This window comes from Alligator mississippiensis, chromosome 1, assembly GCF_030867095.1.
Source record: "Alligator mississippiensis isolate rAllMis1 chromosome 1, rAllMis1, whole genome shotgun sequence".
Taxonomy (NCBI): Eukaryota; Metazoa; Chordata; order Crocodylia; family Alligatoridae; genus Alligator; species Alligator mississippiensis.
The window spans coordinates 262,395,877-262,408,790 of record NC_081824.1 but is presented as its reverse complement, the minus strand read 5'-3'; the positions used below and the strand labels follow the sequence as shown (position 1 = coordinate 262,408,790).

The window sequence follows — 12,914 nt, the reverse complement described above, 5'->3', positions numbered from 1 at the left end:
AAAAGGGCAGAACATTAATGCAGATCAGCCATGAATCGTGGAACAGAAGTAAGAACTGTAGAGTCCGTAAGACCCCAGCACAGATTCCTGAATGTCCCCTTTACAAAGCAGCTAAGCATAAAAGCTTAATAGGAAACCCTTATGTATTACCGTTAAACAGAAGTACTTCAAAATAAATTAGACTAAGATATATAGAATTATGTTGAGAATTTAGACTCACAGTTCCTATTGTCACAATTCTTAATGTCAGTGACGGTTGTAAACAAAACTCCCAGGTGACCACAAATTCCTGTGCATCTCATATTACACAATCCCCACGCTTCTTGTAAAAGACGATGCTTACTTTACATTTTCTCTCCAATTTCTCTCCAAGTATATTTAAGAGTTAAGTTTGTGAGACAAAACTGCCAGTACAGTTTCAGTAATAACACATGTCCAGTGTTACATTTGTGGGTCACAATATTGTAAACTCAGGTTAGTCTTGAGAGAGAATGTCTCTGACATCTTCATCACTGGCTTCCTTTCTATTGTAACAACACTCATGTGACTCAGGAGTCAGAAGCTTTTACATCAGCTAAATCATTCCCTCAAAAAGTTTCTATAGTGATGGTTCTTCTCCCATAATTTCATAAATGTCTAAAAGGGGGCATTGATAGTTCTATCATACTTACATGGCTTCCTTGAAACAGACATTCCTAGTTGGGTTTTAATCTGTTCCACACAGTCTGCAGACAGCCAAAGGAAAATGAGATTTTTACTCTTTTCAGAGTGAGAGTCATCAGTACTCCTCCACAAGCCAAATTTTCTTAGGTGGACAGTATCCACTGACAATTCTATGATCTTATTAAAAGCCACTGTAGGAAACAAGATACACACTCACTATAGCAATTGCACATTAAGGTTGAAACAAATGGAAGTCAGATTAGTAAATTAAAGCTACAACTGAAGCCTCCATTCAAGTCACTGTATCAAACTTGTACAACCTGTATAAAGTATAAATTCTTCACTTACCCAAGAGGTCTACCTTTACCAGGTGATACCAAAGTACAGCTGTGCACACATGACTTATTAAAAAACAGCAACCCACCCCAACTTCTTTTTCCCTCAGTTACATTAATTCTCTGCCAATTATATTAAACTTGAATTCTGTCAATAAATCTATCCACTTCCTTTCCATCAGCTCACCAGTCAGTTAAGAAAGACAGACTAACATTTTTATAAACTACGGTTTTATCTCTATTAGTTGTGAATTGTTGACCTAATACAAATGACCAAGGGAGGATCCAGGGCAGGTGCAGTAGCACAGTTGTATCCCACTTTGATTCCTGCTCCACCTAAACTTTAAAACCAGCTGCCTGGAAGGGGCAGCAGCATTTTTATTAAGGCATAGCTGAGGCAGTCTGAGGTAGTCTGTCTGATTTCTGCTAATCTCAGATGCTAATGACCCTCTAGCCTTTTTAATGGTCTAGATATTCCATTAATCAAGTTATCCTTTCTTCTGCTGTGTCTGTTAGCCATTCATGGTAATATCTCTCTCTCTCTTTAACAGCCCTGCAGACAATCTTAGGTAAAAACCTTAACTCTGGTGTGATAACAGTTACTCAGGTGAACATTATATCAAGTGTGGAACTGACCGACAGTGAAGAATTCACTGTGTCAAGATACTCCAGAAGACTAAATTTTCTTTTATGAATGTGAGTGAGAGATATACATTTAACTGTAATGACTAAAGGACTAATAAAACAATATATTTTGATTACTTCTGTCTAGTTTGTTGCGTTTTCTAAACTTAATGTATGATCTAGCAAATGAGTATACACTCCAGTAAAGGTATGTTAATTTTTGCTTTGATCTTCAACTGAATAATACAGCCCCAGGCCCCTAGCATATTAGTAAAGCTTTTAGTTTCTTTTTACCTGAAGAAAAGTGTGTTATGTTATATGTGATGTTGTCCATCTACATATCCCTTCTCAAAATCCTGGATCCACCCATGAAAATGACCTAATTCCAAAATACCACTTCATGATTCCCTGGTTAAGAAATCTTCTTTAACTCTGTAACATTTCAAAAGTGGCATTTGCTTAGGCCCAAATCCTGCACAGATTCAAACACCTCAGTAGTCATACTTATTTCAATGAAAGTGCTTGCATATTTAAAATTAGGTATAACTGTTGCTACAATATAGATTCCTATATTCATAATGGATCTGTCATTGTAGCATATAAGCAACAAAAAGTAAATAACTGAAAGCTACTAAGTTTTCAGTACCTGAACTCTTATGTGAAACTGCTAAAACAGAAATGTTTCAAGTGTCCTGCAATGGATTTATTAAGAGGTTATATAGTAATATATAGCATCTTACCTTGAAATGGGATGTTAATGTACCTTGTAGTAAACTTAAAAGACAAAAAAACAACAAAAATTAGTCTGTGTTTAGTATTATTTCTCAAAACAAATTTAAAAGCCCTCATTTATTTCCTGTATGCTGCCAAATGCACTCAGCTGAATAAGCTAAAAATGACTATTTTGGTTTTTTCTCTGACAGCTTGGGCAAAAAATTCAGACAAGGCAGACTCATGTTAGACTCTTAAATCCATACTGAAGGACCTAATAATAGTGTCCTGATTTACAAAGGTGCTGAGCAATCTCTAAACTCTATTTAACCAGTAGAAGCTATGAATACCTAACTCATCTAGAAACTGCATCACTTTATGTAGCGGTCTAAACACAAAAACAAAAGCTTAACTCCATGTAGCCTTACTTAATGATGTGAACATTTGTTTTATTTTAACAATTTAAGAATAGTTGTACTATCAAACATAAGGTGGTGCTTTTTTGTTAGTTATAATAAATATCTGATGTCATTTTAAACTAAAAGTATTCTCTATACTTGGCCTTGTTTTTCTCTCACTACCTTAAAGACTAGAAACAAAATTTCTTTTCTAAGATAAAATTCTCAAAATCTGTACTGATGTGTTGATCCAACAGCATGTCAGCTAACAGAAAAGGCATTTGGGCAGGTTTTTACTGCATCCAAATTGAGAGACACTGAACTTAAGCATTTTTATTGGCTTTTGCTACCAACAGCTCTTTGTATTAGTAAAGGCAGGCCACAAATTGTGATTACATAAACTAAAATGGAACAATTTCTCAAACAAAAGCTTGGGGGGGGGGGGGGGTCACTGTAGTATGAATATTGAGTGGGTCAAGAAATTGCTGAAAACCCAAGACCTCACAGTGTCCCTGGCCTGTGGTGTAATTTCTATTTACTATGACATGGCAGGTCAGTTACTGCATCTCCCATACTGCAGTTTTGGTGCTCTTTTCTTTGAAGCTATGAAAAGAACAGAACCTTTAAATGGTAAGTTTTAGGGCAGTGATTGTCAAGCAGGGTGTCATGGAACTGTATAGTGTTGTGAGATCTTTTTCAGTATGCCATGCAATAGTAGCAGTTAGGTGTGCAAACACCTACTCGTGATTCACAAAACAAACTCAGATGTTTTAAAATAGGAATCCAGAGTGTCAAGCCCCCTGTCAAGGATTCAAGTATGAGAGGGGAGGGGGCAGGCAACTGATGCGACTGTGGCCCCAGCCCAGGGTTAGGGTCAGAGCCGCAGCTGCTGTCTGACCCTCCACCTCTACCTCCCTACTCCAGTGGTCACCAACCCAGGGATCCCAATCAACAGGTAGATCCTGGAGCCTCTTTGGGTAGATCTTGGGCTTGACATGTGCACACCTGCTGCCCCCAGCTCCAGCAGGTCAATCTGTGGGGGAGGGAAAGGGTGGGGGCCAGATGGAGGCCCCCGTGGTGAGCGACTGACCGTGTGGCCCAACCAGGAGCAGGGGAAAGTAAACAGGGCCCCAGCTTGGCTGGGTGGTGGGAGGATTGGAGCCCAGGGGCTCCTGCAGGGGCACAGGGTAGGTTCCTTCCCTATCTCTGCGGGGGTAGAGGCAGCAGAGGTGACTGCTGCTGCACCTTGAGTCCCGCTGCAGCTGGTCACATGTGGGCGCAGCTCAGCTTAGCAGCAGGGACTCACATGGGCAAGCAGTGGAGGGGGAAGGTGGGGAAAAAGGGAACAGAGGCAGCAAGAAGGGTAGGCACAGATGGGCAACAAGTGGTGGGGTGGACAGATATCAGGGGGCAAAGTAGTGGGGGATGGGGGCAGGGATTAAGCTCCATTGCCTGGCCCCCCAATGCCCTGCAACTGCTTTACCTGTTATAATGGTGGGGAGATGAATTTAAGATGACCCTGCAACAATTAGATTCTATAGATGGATAATTTAACAAATTTATACATTTCCTATGTATACAATCTAATTATTGCAGGGGGGTCATCTTAATTTCAGGGCAATGTTGAATTTGGATAAATATTGTAAATTCTGACAGGATCAGTATGTGTATTCTCTTTTTACATATAAAAAAAAAAAAAAACTCGTCTATAAGCAGGTTGCCTAGCCTGCTGGTTTCTGTAGGCAGTTTATGCTCCCTGATGAACTCCTCTACCAGTCCTCCCAAATAAAGCAGTCTTTGAGCAGCAAGCAAACAAACAAAACCTTTCTGCCCTGTTCCAGGCCCTACGAGGGGATATCTTTGGCTTTGATCGCAGCACAGCAGCCTGGCCCCTCACTAGTAGCAAGCTTGTTCTGCTCACAGGTTGCCTCCTGTTTACAAACTATCCTCTCACTGTTTGCTGCCTTTCTGGTATTTTCCCTAGTGGGACACTACCTCATTATCCAAATGCCCTGCACCTGGGCTCTCTTAACAGGGCTCCCTCTTAAAAAAAGACATTGCCTTGTTACATCGTGCCTGTCTGATTTATGTCAATTAATACAAGTAACCTTGCCTACTCATAAAAATTCTGTCTCTGAAATCTCCAGAGTATGGACCTTGGCAAATATTGATATCTTTTCCAGTTGCTGAATGGAATCCACAAGTACAAAAGATAGTGACAGGTTACATTACTTGATCTTGACATCTCTTGATCAAAATAATTTGGCATGTAGCTTAACTTTAGGATTCAAAAAGTATGTAATTTAACTGAAGTTTTGTCTTTTTTATGAATGGCAGGAATAACAACAAACCAACTTACTGAAACACAGCCTGTTGCTCTTCCTTTGATTTTCCCGATGAACAGAGTGGCATACTTGATATCTAATGTTGGACCCCTTTGTTCATTTGGTGTGCTGCTGGAAAGTGACCCTGTGGAAGAGTTGTCTTCACATGGTTCAGATGAAACCTACAAAGTAAAAGATATTTTAATACAGTGTCTTAATTGAGGTTTCTCCTGCTAAACTCAGAATTTTTCCCCACCTTATCAGAATTTTTGTGCATGTTGCTCTTAGAAGTTATTTTTCATGCTGGTACTCTACACTACGTGCTGTACTTGTTACCTTCTCAGAGTGATAAGCAACAATCCACTCTTCCTAGTTTAGGCCCGTCAAATTAACAGTCCATTTTCACTCTCTTTGAAAAGTGATACAATTCAAAATAAGACCAAGACAATACAGATATAGAAAACAGCCCTTCCTGCAAACCCACTCAATCCAACCTCACTGTTTGACCTAGATCCATGGAAGCTCCCCCTCCATGTAGAACAGCAACAATAACATTTTCAGCCTCTTACTGCATTACCCTCAGAGACACTTTAAAGTCCACCAGCAACACTGACTGTGGCACATATAAGATGGGCAAGTGTCTCATTGACTTTAATTTAACATGAGCCTTCAGTTCAAATCCCATTAAGTACAAAGGGAATGACTAGTTTTGACTTAGTCCTTTGTGATGTTCATGGGAAAGATCCCTGTGTAAATTCAACATACCTGGTAGGCTCTATAGAAAAAGAGACAAAGGATTGGAAGAGTAGAGGGAGCAGAAAAGCACCCACAGCTGTATCTTTACCAACCTTTGCTGCTATTTAGTCCCTAACTTTACTGACTGTTAAAGGCACCGATATTTTGAGATTATAGAAACACTGAAGTTGCAGGGATAGAAATAAAAAATGGAAATTTAGCCTAGCAAGCTACATCAGTGGTGCCCAATCTTCCAGCCTAAAAGGCCAAATGAGCAACATGGGGCTGATCCGCAGGCTGAATCCCACATGGGGTAGGAGCACTGGGTCAGTCCAAGGGTGCTGTCCACTCCCCTGCCCCCAACTTTCAGATCCTTGGAGAACACTACACATGACATGGCTCCATGGAATGGATTTTGCCCACAGCCTGAAGGTTGAGCACCACTGAGCTAGAAAGACTGCAGCACGTGTCTACTTGCCTGCTTCTAGAAGTTACCTAATTCTGCTTGAAGCATCTCAAATTGTCTTGTAATGCAACCCAAGTATGTACAAATTAATTCGTAGCCTGGCATCCAAAATTCTATGGGTTAAAAGCAGACTACCTGTTCAGATTTGCTTTCAGTTACATCTTGCAATGGTTCCTGTGGCAAAGACTCAGCATCTTGCTCGCTCTCTCTGCTGTTAGGTGAATCATCTTGCCCAGGCTGCACATGTGGCATTTCTGGGTGATCTGGTTCAGAAGATCCTTCTTCCTCATCACTGGAAAGAACAACTGAAGAGAAAAATGTAGTTTTGTACTATAAGACTCAGACTTCAGAGTAAATTGTGTCTCCTATCAAATAGAAGATTTCTGTTTAGGAAAAAAAAATCCACCCTGAAATTCTCTTTTAATGGTCTTCATGACCATTAAATGCTGCACTGAGAGAAGAGCCCTGGGAGCTGAGCTGTGCATTAACTCAAGTAACCCACATATATACAACAGAACCTGGATATATTTCATACGGTTAGGTTCTTTGGCCTCCTGCAAAGACAACAGTTTGCAAACAGTCCAGGACACAGACAACTGCAGCCATCAGCTGTGCAGGACTGCTGATGAGTTATAGCAGATAAGAGATCAACGACCTTTGAAGTAGAAGCTGCAGCAAACAGCTGAGCAGTTTGTCCTTATTCAACAACCCATTGAATTAAGTGGGTTGCAAACCATTCAGATACAAATAATAGGTGTTTTACTATACTTGCACACACATGTGACTGTTCCTGTATTTCTCAATAACCAAGAAAGGATGTAGAAGGCTTGGAGAAGATTCTAAGTTAAGAGTAACACTGCATCCTTTACTCACTCCAGTACAATTAGGCATTTAAAAGTACGTTACTTTTTTATTTTTGTATAGATATAAAAATAAGTGTGTGCAACAGTATCTAACTTGCATTTTTGATCACCTTTCAGCTAATGACCCAATGACATTTTTCTGGCATTAATGAAGTCACAGCACACCACCTTAAAAGAAAGTAAACATTTCCCTCATTTTGGAAACTGGAAACAAGTACACAGTGACTTACCTGAAGCTCCACAAGGAGTCAATTGCAGAACAAGGAAGCATAAAAAAATGTCACCCACCCTTAAGCTACTCCTCAATTACAAGACAATGCCCTCCCATGGTGCATACTGTGCATTCATCCCGCACTTGTAGAATGCTTTGAAAAGGTGCAATTTCTCACCTAAATCTTTTGCTTCAAGTACATATTTATACTAGGTAGTCGTGCCTGCCTCTCCTAAGTTTCTAGATGGATCAATATGTATAATTATTACTATCAGTGCAGGTACAGTACATACTTGGCTCAGCTGGAATAAATGTCCGATCGCTCCTGCATCTGTTACGCAACTTCCTCATATACTCCGATGTGTCCACCTTCAGTTTGCTAGGCAACCAACTCTTGGGAGGAGACCCTAAGCAGGATTCCTTTGCACAGCTAGCAGCAGGCTTCCCATCATCCTGGATGGATGTTGCTTTACTTTCTGTGCTTAGTAGCTGAGGAATATCTTCCTGAAGTGTGTTAGCTTGGTGGCCATGGCTGCTCTCACTAGAGCCTCTGCAGTCTGGAAGCTGATCTGAACTAATTCTTTGTTCTTTCTAGAAAAGAAAAATCAAAGGTTTACTCTCTTTTCTGAAGTGCAAGATGCTCGTTTCCTGACTTTGCCAAGGTGACTCAGCTTTGTGACAAACCAGCAATGCAGCTTGCAAGGTGAAGGAAGTATGCTTAATTTAGCTAAATTTAAATTCAAACCAAGATTCATTTCTTTTTCTTCCTGGTTTATGGCAGTATAGAACATTTGACTGATTTACAGAAAGCAGGAAACAACCTTGCAAGAAATCAGGATCACTTCCAAACTAAAAAAGAAACCTGCATACAAATTTTTGGTGTATAGCTCAGTCTCTGACATTGAAAGGCAATGAGCATTTAGCAACCCTTGCTAAAGTCAGAACCTAATGGTCCTGTATAGCAATCAGGTTCAGGACCTTTGGAATTTAGGTCTTAGTCCAAAGTCCATTGAAGTTAACAGGTGTCTGTCCATTCACATCGATGGGCTTTCAATCAGGCCTTTAGAAAGCAATCATCACCACAGACAGGGCTGCCCCTACGGTACGGTGAATTAGGATAACTGCCCTGGGCCCCGTGCTTTGGGGGCCTCATGCTTCGACATCCTGGCTCTGAGAGTTGCAGCAGAGGTGCTGTCTAGTGCCTACCCTGCAGCACAGCCTGACCTGGCACCCCTGTGAGGCTGCTGGGCACCAGGCACCGCAGCTCAGGGCCCCTGTGCCACAAGAGCATCCCTGACCCAGTGCAACCCTCACCTTGGCTGCCCCGTGCTGCAGGCAGCCCCCTGTGGAGGGCTACACCAGCAGCACCCTCAGCACTAGCGTCAGGGCTGCTGCCTCCACCCTGCTCTATAAGAATGTTAAGGGGGCCCTGCACAGGCTGATTTGCCCCAGGCCCCGCACTCTGGTAGGGTCAGCCCTGATCACAGAATTCAGATGACTGAACAAAGACAACTTACAGTAGACCCTTGATTTTACATTCCCTCAGTTCAGCTCTTTCCCAGTTTTGCTTGCTTCACGACCAAAAAGAATATATTTGCTGTTGATACCTTTTTCAAGAATCTAAGAACTCTAATAATTTTTCATTTTAACTTCTTTCAAGGTTCATAGGCATTTGGATTCTGTTAGTGAAGGAAGCTTTGATACTATATTTACACTGCAGTTAATGTTTTTAATTACATTTATTTAAAATAGTTTATTTGGAAGGCCACTCTAATTAATGTGACTCATATTTTAAAGGCATAGTTTAGCATCTTAGATTACAATATACATAAAAAAATTCTGAAAATGCAAGATGCAGTAAAAGGAGCAACAGAACATACCTGTAAAATTCTGCTACTTGGACTCTGATCCTAAAAGCACTTACAAAAGTAACTCTGCATACCTGCTTAGTCATACAAATTCGTATGGAACTACTCAAATAGAGAATGTAAATGTTCTAAGATCAGGGTTTGTGTGTGTCATTATAGACTAATAAAAAGAAAGAGACTTCAAGATTCTATTCAACACCAGAAATCAATTAGGGGCACGTGATGTCTCTTATGGTGCAGACAGAAGTGTCAATTTTCACCTGATCTGGCCACAGAAACCAGCTTAAAGCTGTGACGAAACACAAGCACGTGGCTGCAGACAGCTTCAAAAATGGCCAATCAGGTGAAAATCTGACGCCTGGTTACATGACGTATCAGATAATGACATTTCAAAATGTAGCATCTTTTGTAACTTGTGTCTGCTGAACTCCCAGCCTGCTGCTGTTTTCAGAATGGGAGGGGGAGCAAGGGAGCAGAGGGAGTTCAGTCTGGGGGTTTTCAGCACCCTTCCCCTCTCCCTCCCCCCCCAAGGGTGGGGCAAGGGTATTAGAGCCCATCTGAGGTACTGACCCACCCCACCCTTCAGCACCAGCTGGGGAGCCCCAAAAACAATCTCCTTCTGCTGCCTTTCCCCACCTCCCATTGTGAAAACAGTGAGCACTGGCAGAAAAAGCCTGTGGCCATTGCTCCCAGAATGCACCTAGATGCCCCTCCCCCTGGAACCAACAGTGCACTTCTGTCTGGTCTGGGGTAATGCTGTAAGTCAGAAAGCTTTGCAGAAATAGTTCTGAGTTGCAGCTGGGAGCTGCACTTGGCTGCCTACACACATGCTCAGAAGTGGCAGGGGGAGCTAATTAGAGTGGCTCCTGGGCAGTCACTCTATTTAAAAAGTCAGTGTCACGTGTATTAAGCTCCTCCCCATTTGAAAATGGCTGCAGGGTGCTTTACCTAAACCTTATTCAATGAGGTTTAGCTAAAGTGCCCCGTTGCCATTTTTAAACCTGCAGGTGCTTAATACGTGACGCTGCAGCGTTCTAATTAGAACACAAAGCAGATTTGATTAATCAAGTCTGCTTCAATGTGTTCTAATTAGAACACCAACAAGCACATGTATGGGCAGCCATTTCTGCACGTTTCTGGGCAGCCATTAAGACTAATTTACAAGATACTGTTATGAAATTTGGATTTTAGTTGCTTCTTTTGAAACATGAAAATACTTTAGTAAAACAGAATTACTACTTACACAGGACAGTAATAGTTTTTCTGAAGAACGTGTATTACATTGATCAGAAAGATGGCCACTAAATCTTTTCCTCTTCTCAGAATTCAGACCGCTTGCTTCCCTCCAGTCAAGAGAGGTGTTGTTCAGATTTTTACTCCTTTTATCCTGGTGGTCAGCTTCCTTATTTTCTATATCAAAAGATTTAATATTTAAAAAAAAATCACTTAATGGGACACAGACTACTATACAATTTACTGGTGGTCATTCTTAAAGATTTTATTTTCAGATCTCTTTCAGGATGTTTTAAATAAAAGCATGTATTAGCTTCCACAAGAGATTTTTTCCCCAATTTTCTTGTATACAATTACAAGATAATTGTCCCAAGATAAAACAGAGATAGAAAGAAAAATATTATAATATTAATTTAAACAGTAAAGACTATATTAAATTAAAAGTGACAAACCTGAAATCTTCAGGAGCACAAAAATTAGTAAAGGATGTAACTAAGCTCACAGCTACCTTCAGAGTAGAAGTGTTATCCTCACTATCTAATCCAAATTCTTATGAGGGTCTTTTGCCTTTCTAAACCCTCTTGCCGTTTCAGCTGGATATGGTGGTCTCCAAATCCTGTCTTAATCTGTGGAACACTGGTGATCAATGTCAAGAAGCTAGCACATAGTACCACACAAGCTTAGCTGTTTGTAGCAATAGATAAAATGATGGCTATAGAGTGCTTGTTCAATATTTTAGCACTTTAATACTTTTCATCCTTTAAGATGAAAGGAAATGCGTATTATAAATAAAGAAAAGAGTTTTGAGACTTGTCTTTTAAGTTAGTCCTGTCTGCGGGTGTAAGTTATCTCATTACCATTATTTAAAATGCAGGTTTGGTCCTGCATATAGATTTCCTACCATAGTTAAAAACAACATTACAAGACAATGCATACACTGCTTGCAAAGCTTTATATTGCTCTCTACTTCAGATACAGTAACTCAAAGACAAATAGGTCAAGAATTTTTTTCCCAAAACCCTAGGGACTCTCAGGCTGCATACAGACACGTGGGGAGTTAAGGACAGGTTAGATTGGGTTGAAACTGGCCACCTGATCTAACTTAGTTTGCCCAGGTGCAGACCTCACAGTACTTAGGTTGATCAAAGTGTAAACTGTACAGAAGTTAAGCCTACCTCCGAGGTACACCTAACTTAGATTGGGCTGACCACTGTTAAACAGATCTAACTGTCCTGAATTTCTGTACAGTTCCCAGAGCAGCCCCAGGGCTGGGAAAGCCAGGCAATGGCCCAGGCCCAGACTGTTCTTCTTCTACTCCCTCCCTGGCACTGGGCTATTTTTAAGCCCCCCAGTCCCCCATTCCAAAGGACAGCCTCCCACACCTGCACCATAGCCTGCCAAATCTCCATCCTGCAAGCTGGTCTCAGTGCCAGTTTTACTGGGGTTCACTACTGCTGGGAGCCAAGCAAGTCAGAGTGGGGGGAAGGGGCAAGTAGTTCGTGGCAGGGGGTTGTTGATTTGTTGGGGGTGATGGTTGTTTGCCTGGGGGTCAAAGGACTAAAAACAGCCCCTGATCCTAGGGAAGACAGACCCTAAACTGCCTCCCCTCTGTAGATCCCACAAGCGCCCCCCCCCCCCATCCAGCCAAACACTCCCAGGTCCCCTCCAATCCCCAGTATGGACTCTGCCTCCCCCCATCTCCATTCCCCTCCCATTTACACTATTTGCCCTCACAATCCCTCCCACAGACTCCACCTGCCCCCAAGATCCCCCTCTATAAATGCCATCTACCCCCCAATCCCTCTGCAGACCCCACCTGCCACCCAACTCCCCCTCACAGACCCTGCTTGCTCCTCCATCTCCCAACCCCTCCCCCTGCTAACTCAATAATCTAACTTCTCCCTAACTTCCCCAAATGTCTGTATGCAGCCTAAATGTATTGTCCAAGCATCTAAATGCAAAACAAAGTTGCTCTTCGCTACAAACCTTTCTTCTGAGCATCATGTCTTCTAACACTGATGACAATGTTATTGCTTTCAGTTTCTTCTGAGGATTCAGTCAATTTTAAAAGACTGTCATCTGACTTTTTTGGGCGGCGTTCATACCTGTAAAAATATTAACAATAAATTCTCCTTGATCCTGCAATCATATTGACTAACCAGAGCAGGATCAGACTATGCATTCCTGCTTCACTTGTAATACCGTGAAACTTGGCAGAATAGAACACAAACTAATTCAGTTTTGTCCATGGAAATACTGTGCTACAAGTATTGACATTACAGAAAAACAACGTTCTAAAAGGTGTTCAACATGAGAATATGACATTGTAGAGAAAGTGTTAGTAATTTAACTTGTGAGCAGACAAAATAAGTACACCACTTTAAAAGGAGACTTACTGATCACAAGTGCAGATAGGCTGATCCTCTGTAACAGTTTAGGTCATCTGCTCCTATCCCATAATAACTGAAGTTAAAATCACACAC

The 12,914-nt window shown here is 41.5% G+C and overlaps 1 protein-coding gene across 3 annotated transcripts in view; it reads right to left on the bottom strand.

Moving 5' to 3' along the window:
* SENP7 (SUMO specific peptidase 7) overlaps window positions 1-12,914 on the bottom strand; it is a 70,399-nt gene that overhangs the window by 27,634 nt on the left and 29,851 nt on the right. For all 3 annotated transcript variants that reach the window (XM_019476243.2, XM_019476245.2, XM_019476244.2), the window contains 7 exons: window positions 12,418-12,536; window positions 10,442-10,608; window positions 7,624-7,921; window positions 6,392-6,561; window positions 5,091-5,237; window positions 2,363-2,396; window positions 672-854 (listed from right to left, as the gene is read on the bottom strand). In XM_019476243.2, coding sequence (XP_019331788.2) covers window positions 672-854; window positions 2,363-2,396; window positions 5,091-5,237; window positions 6,392-6,561; window positions 7,624-7,921; window positions 10,442-10,608; window positions 12,418-12,536 — 1,118 coding nt within the window. The remainder of the gene's footprint in view (window positions 1-671; window positions 855-2,362; window positions 2,397-5,090; window positions 5,238-6,391; window positions 6,562-7,623; window positions 7,922-10,441; window positions 10,609-12,417; window positions 12,537-12,914) is intronic.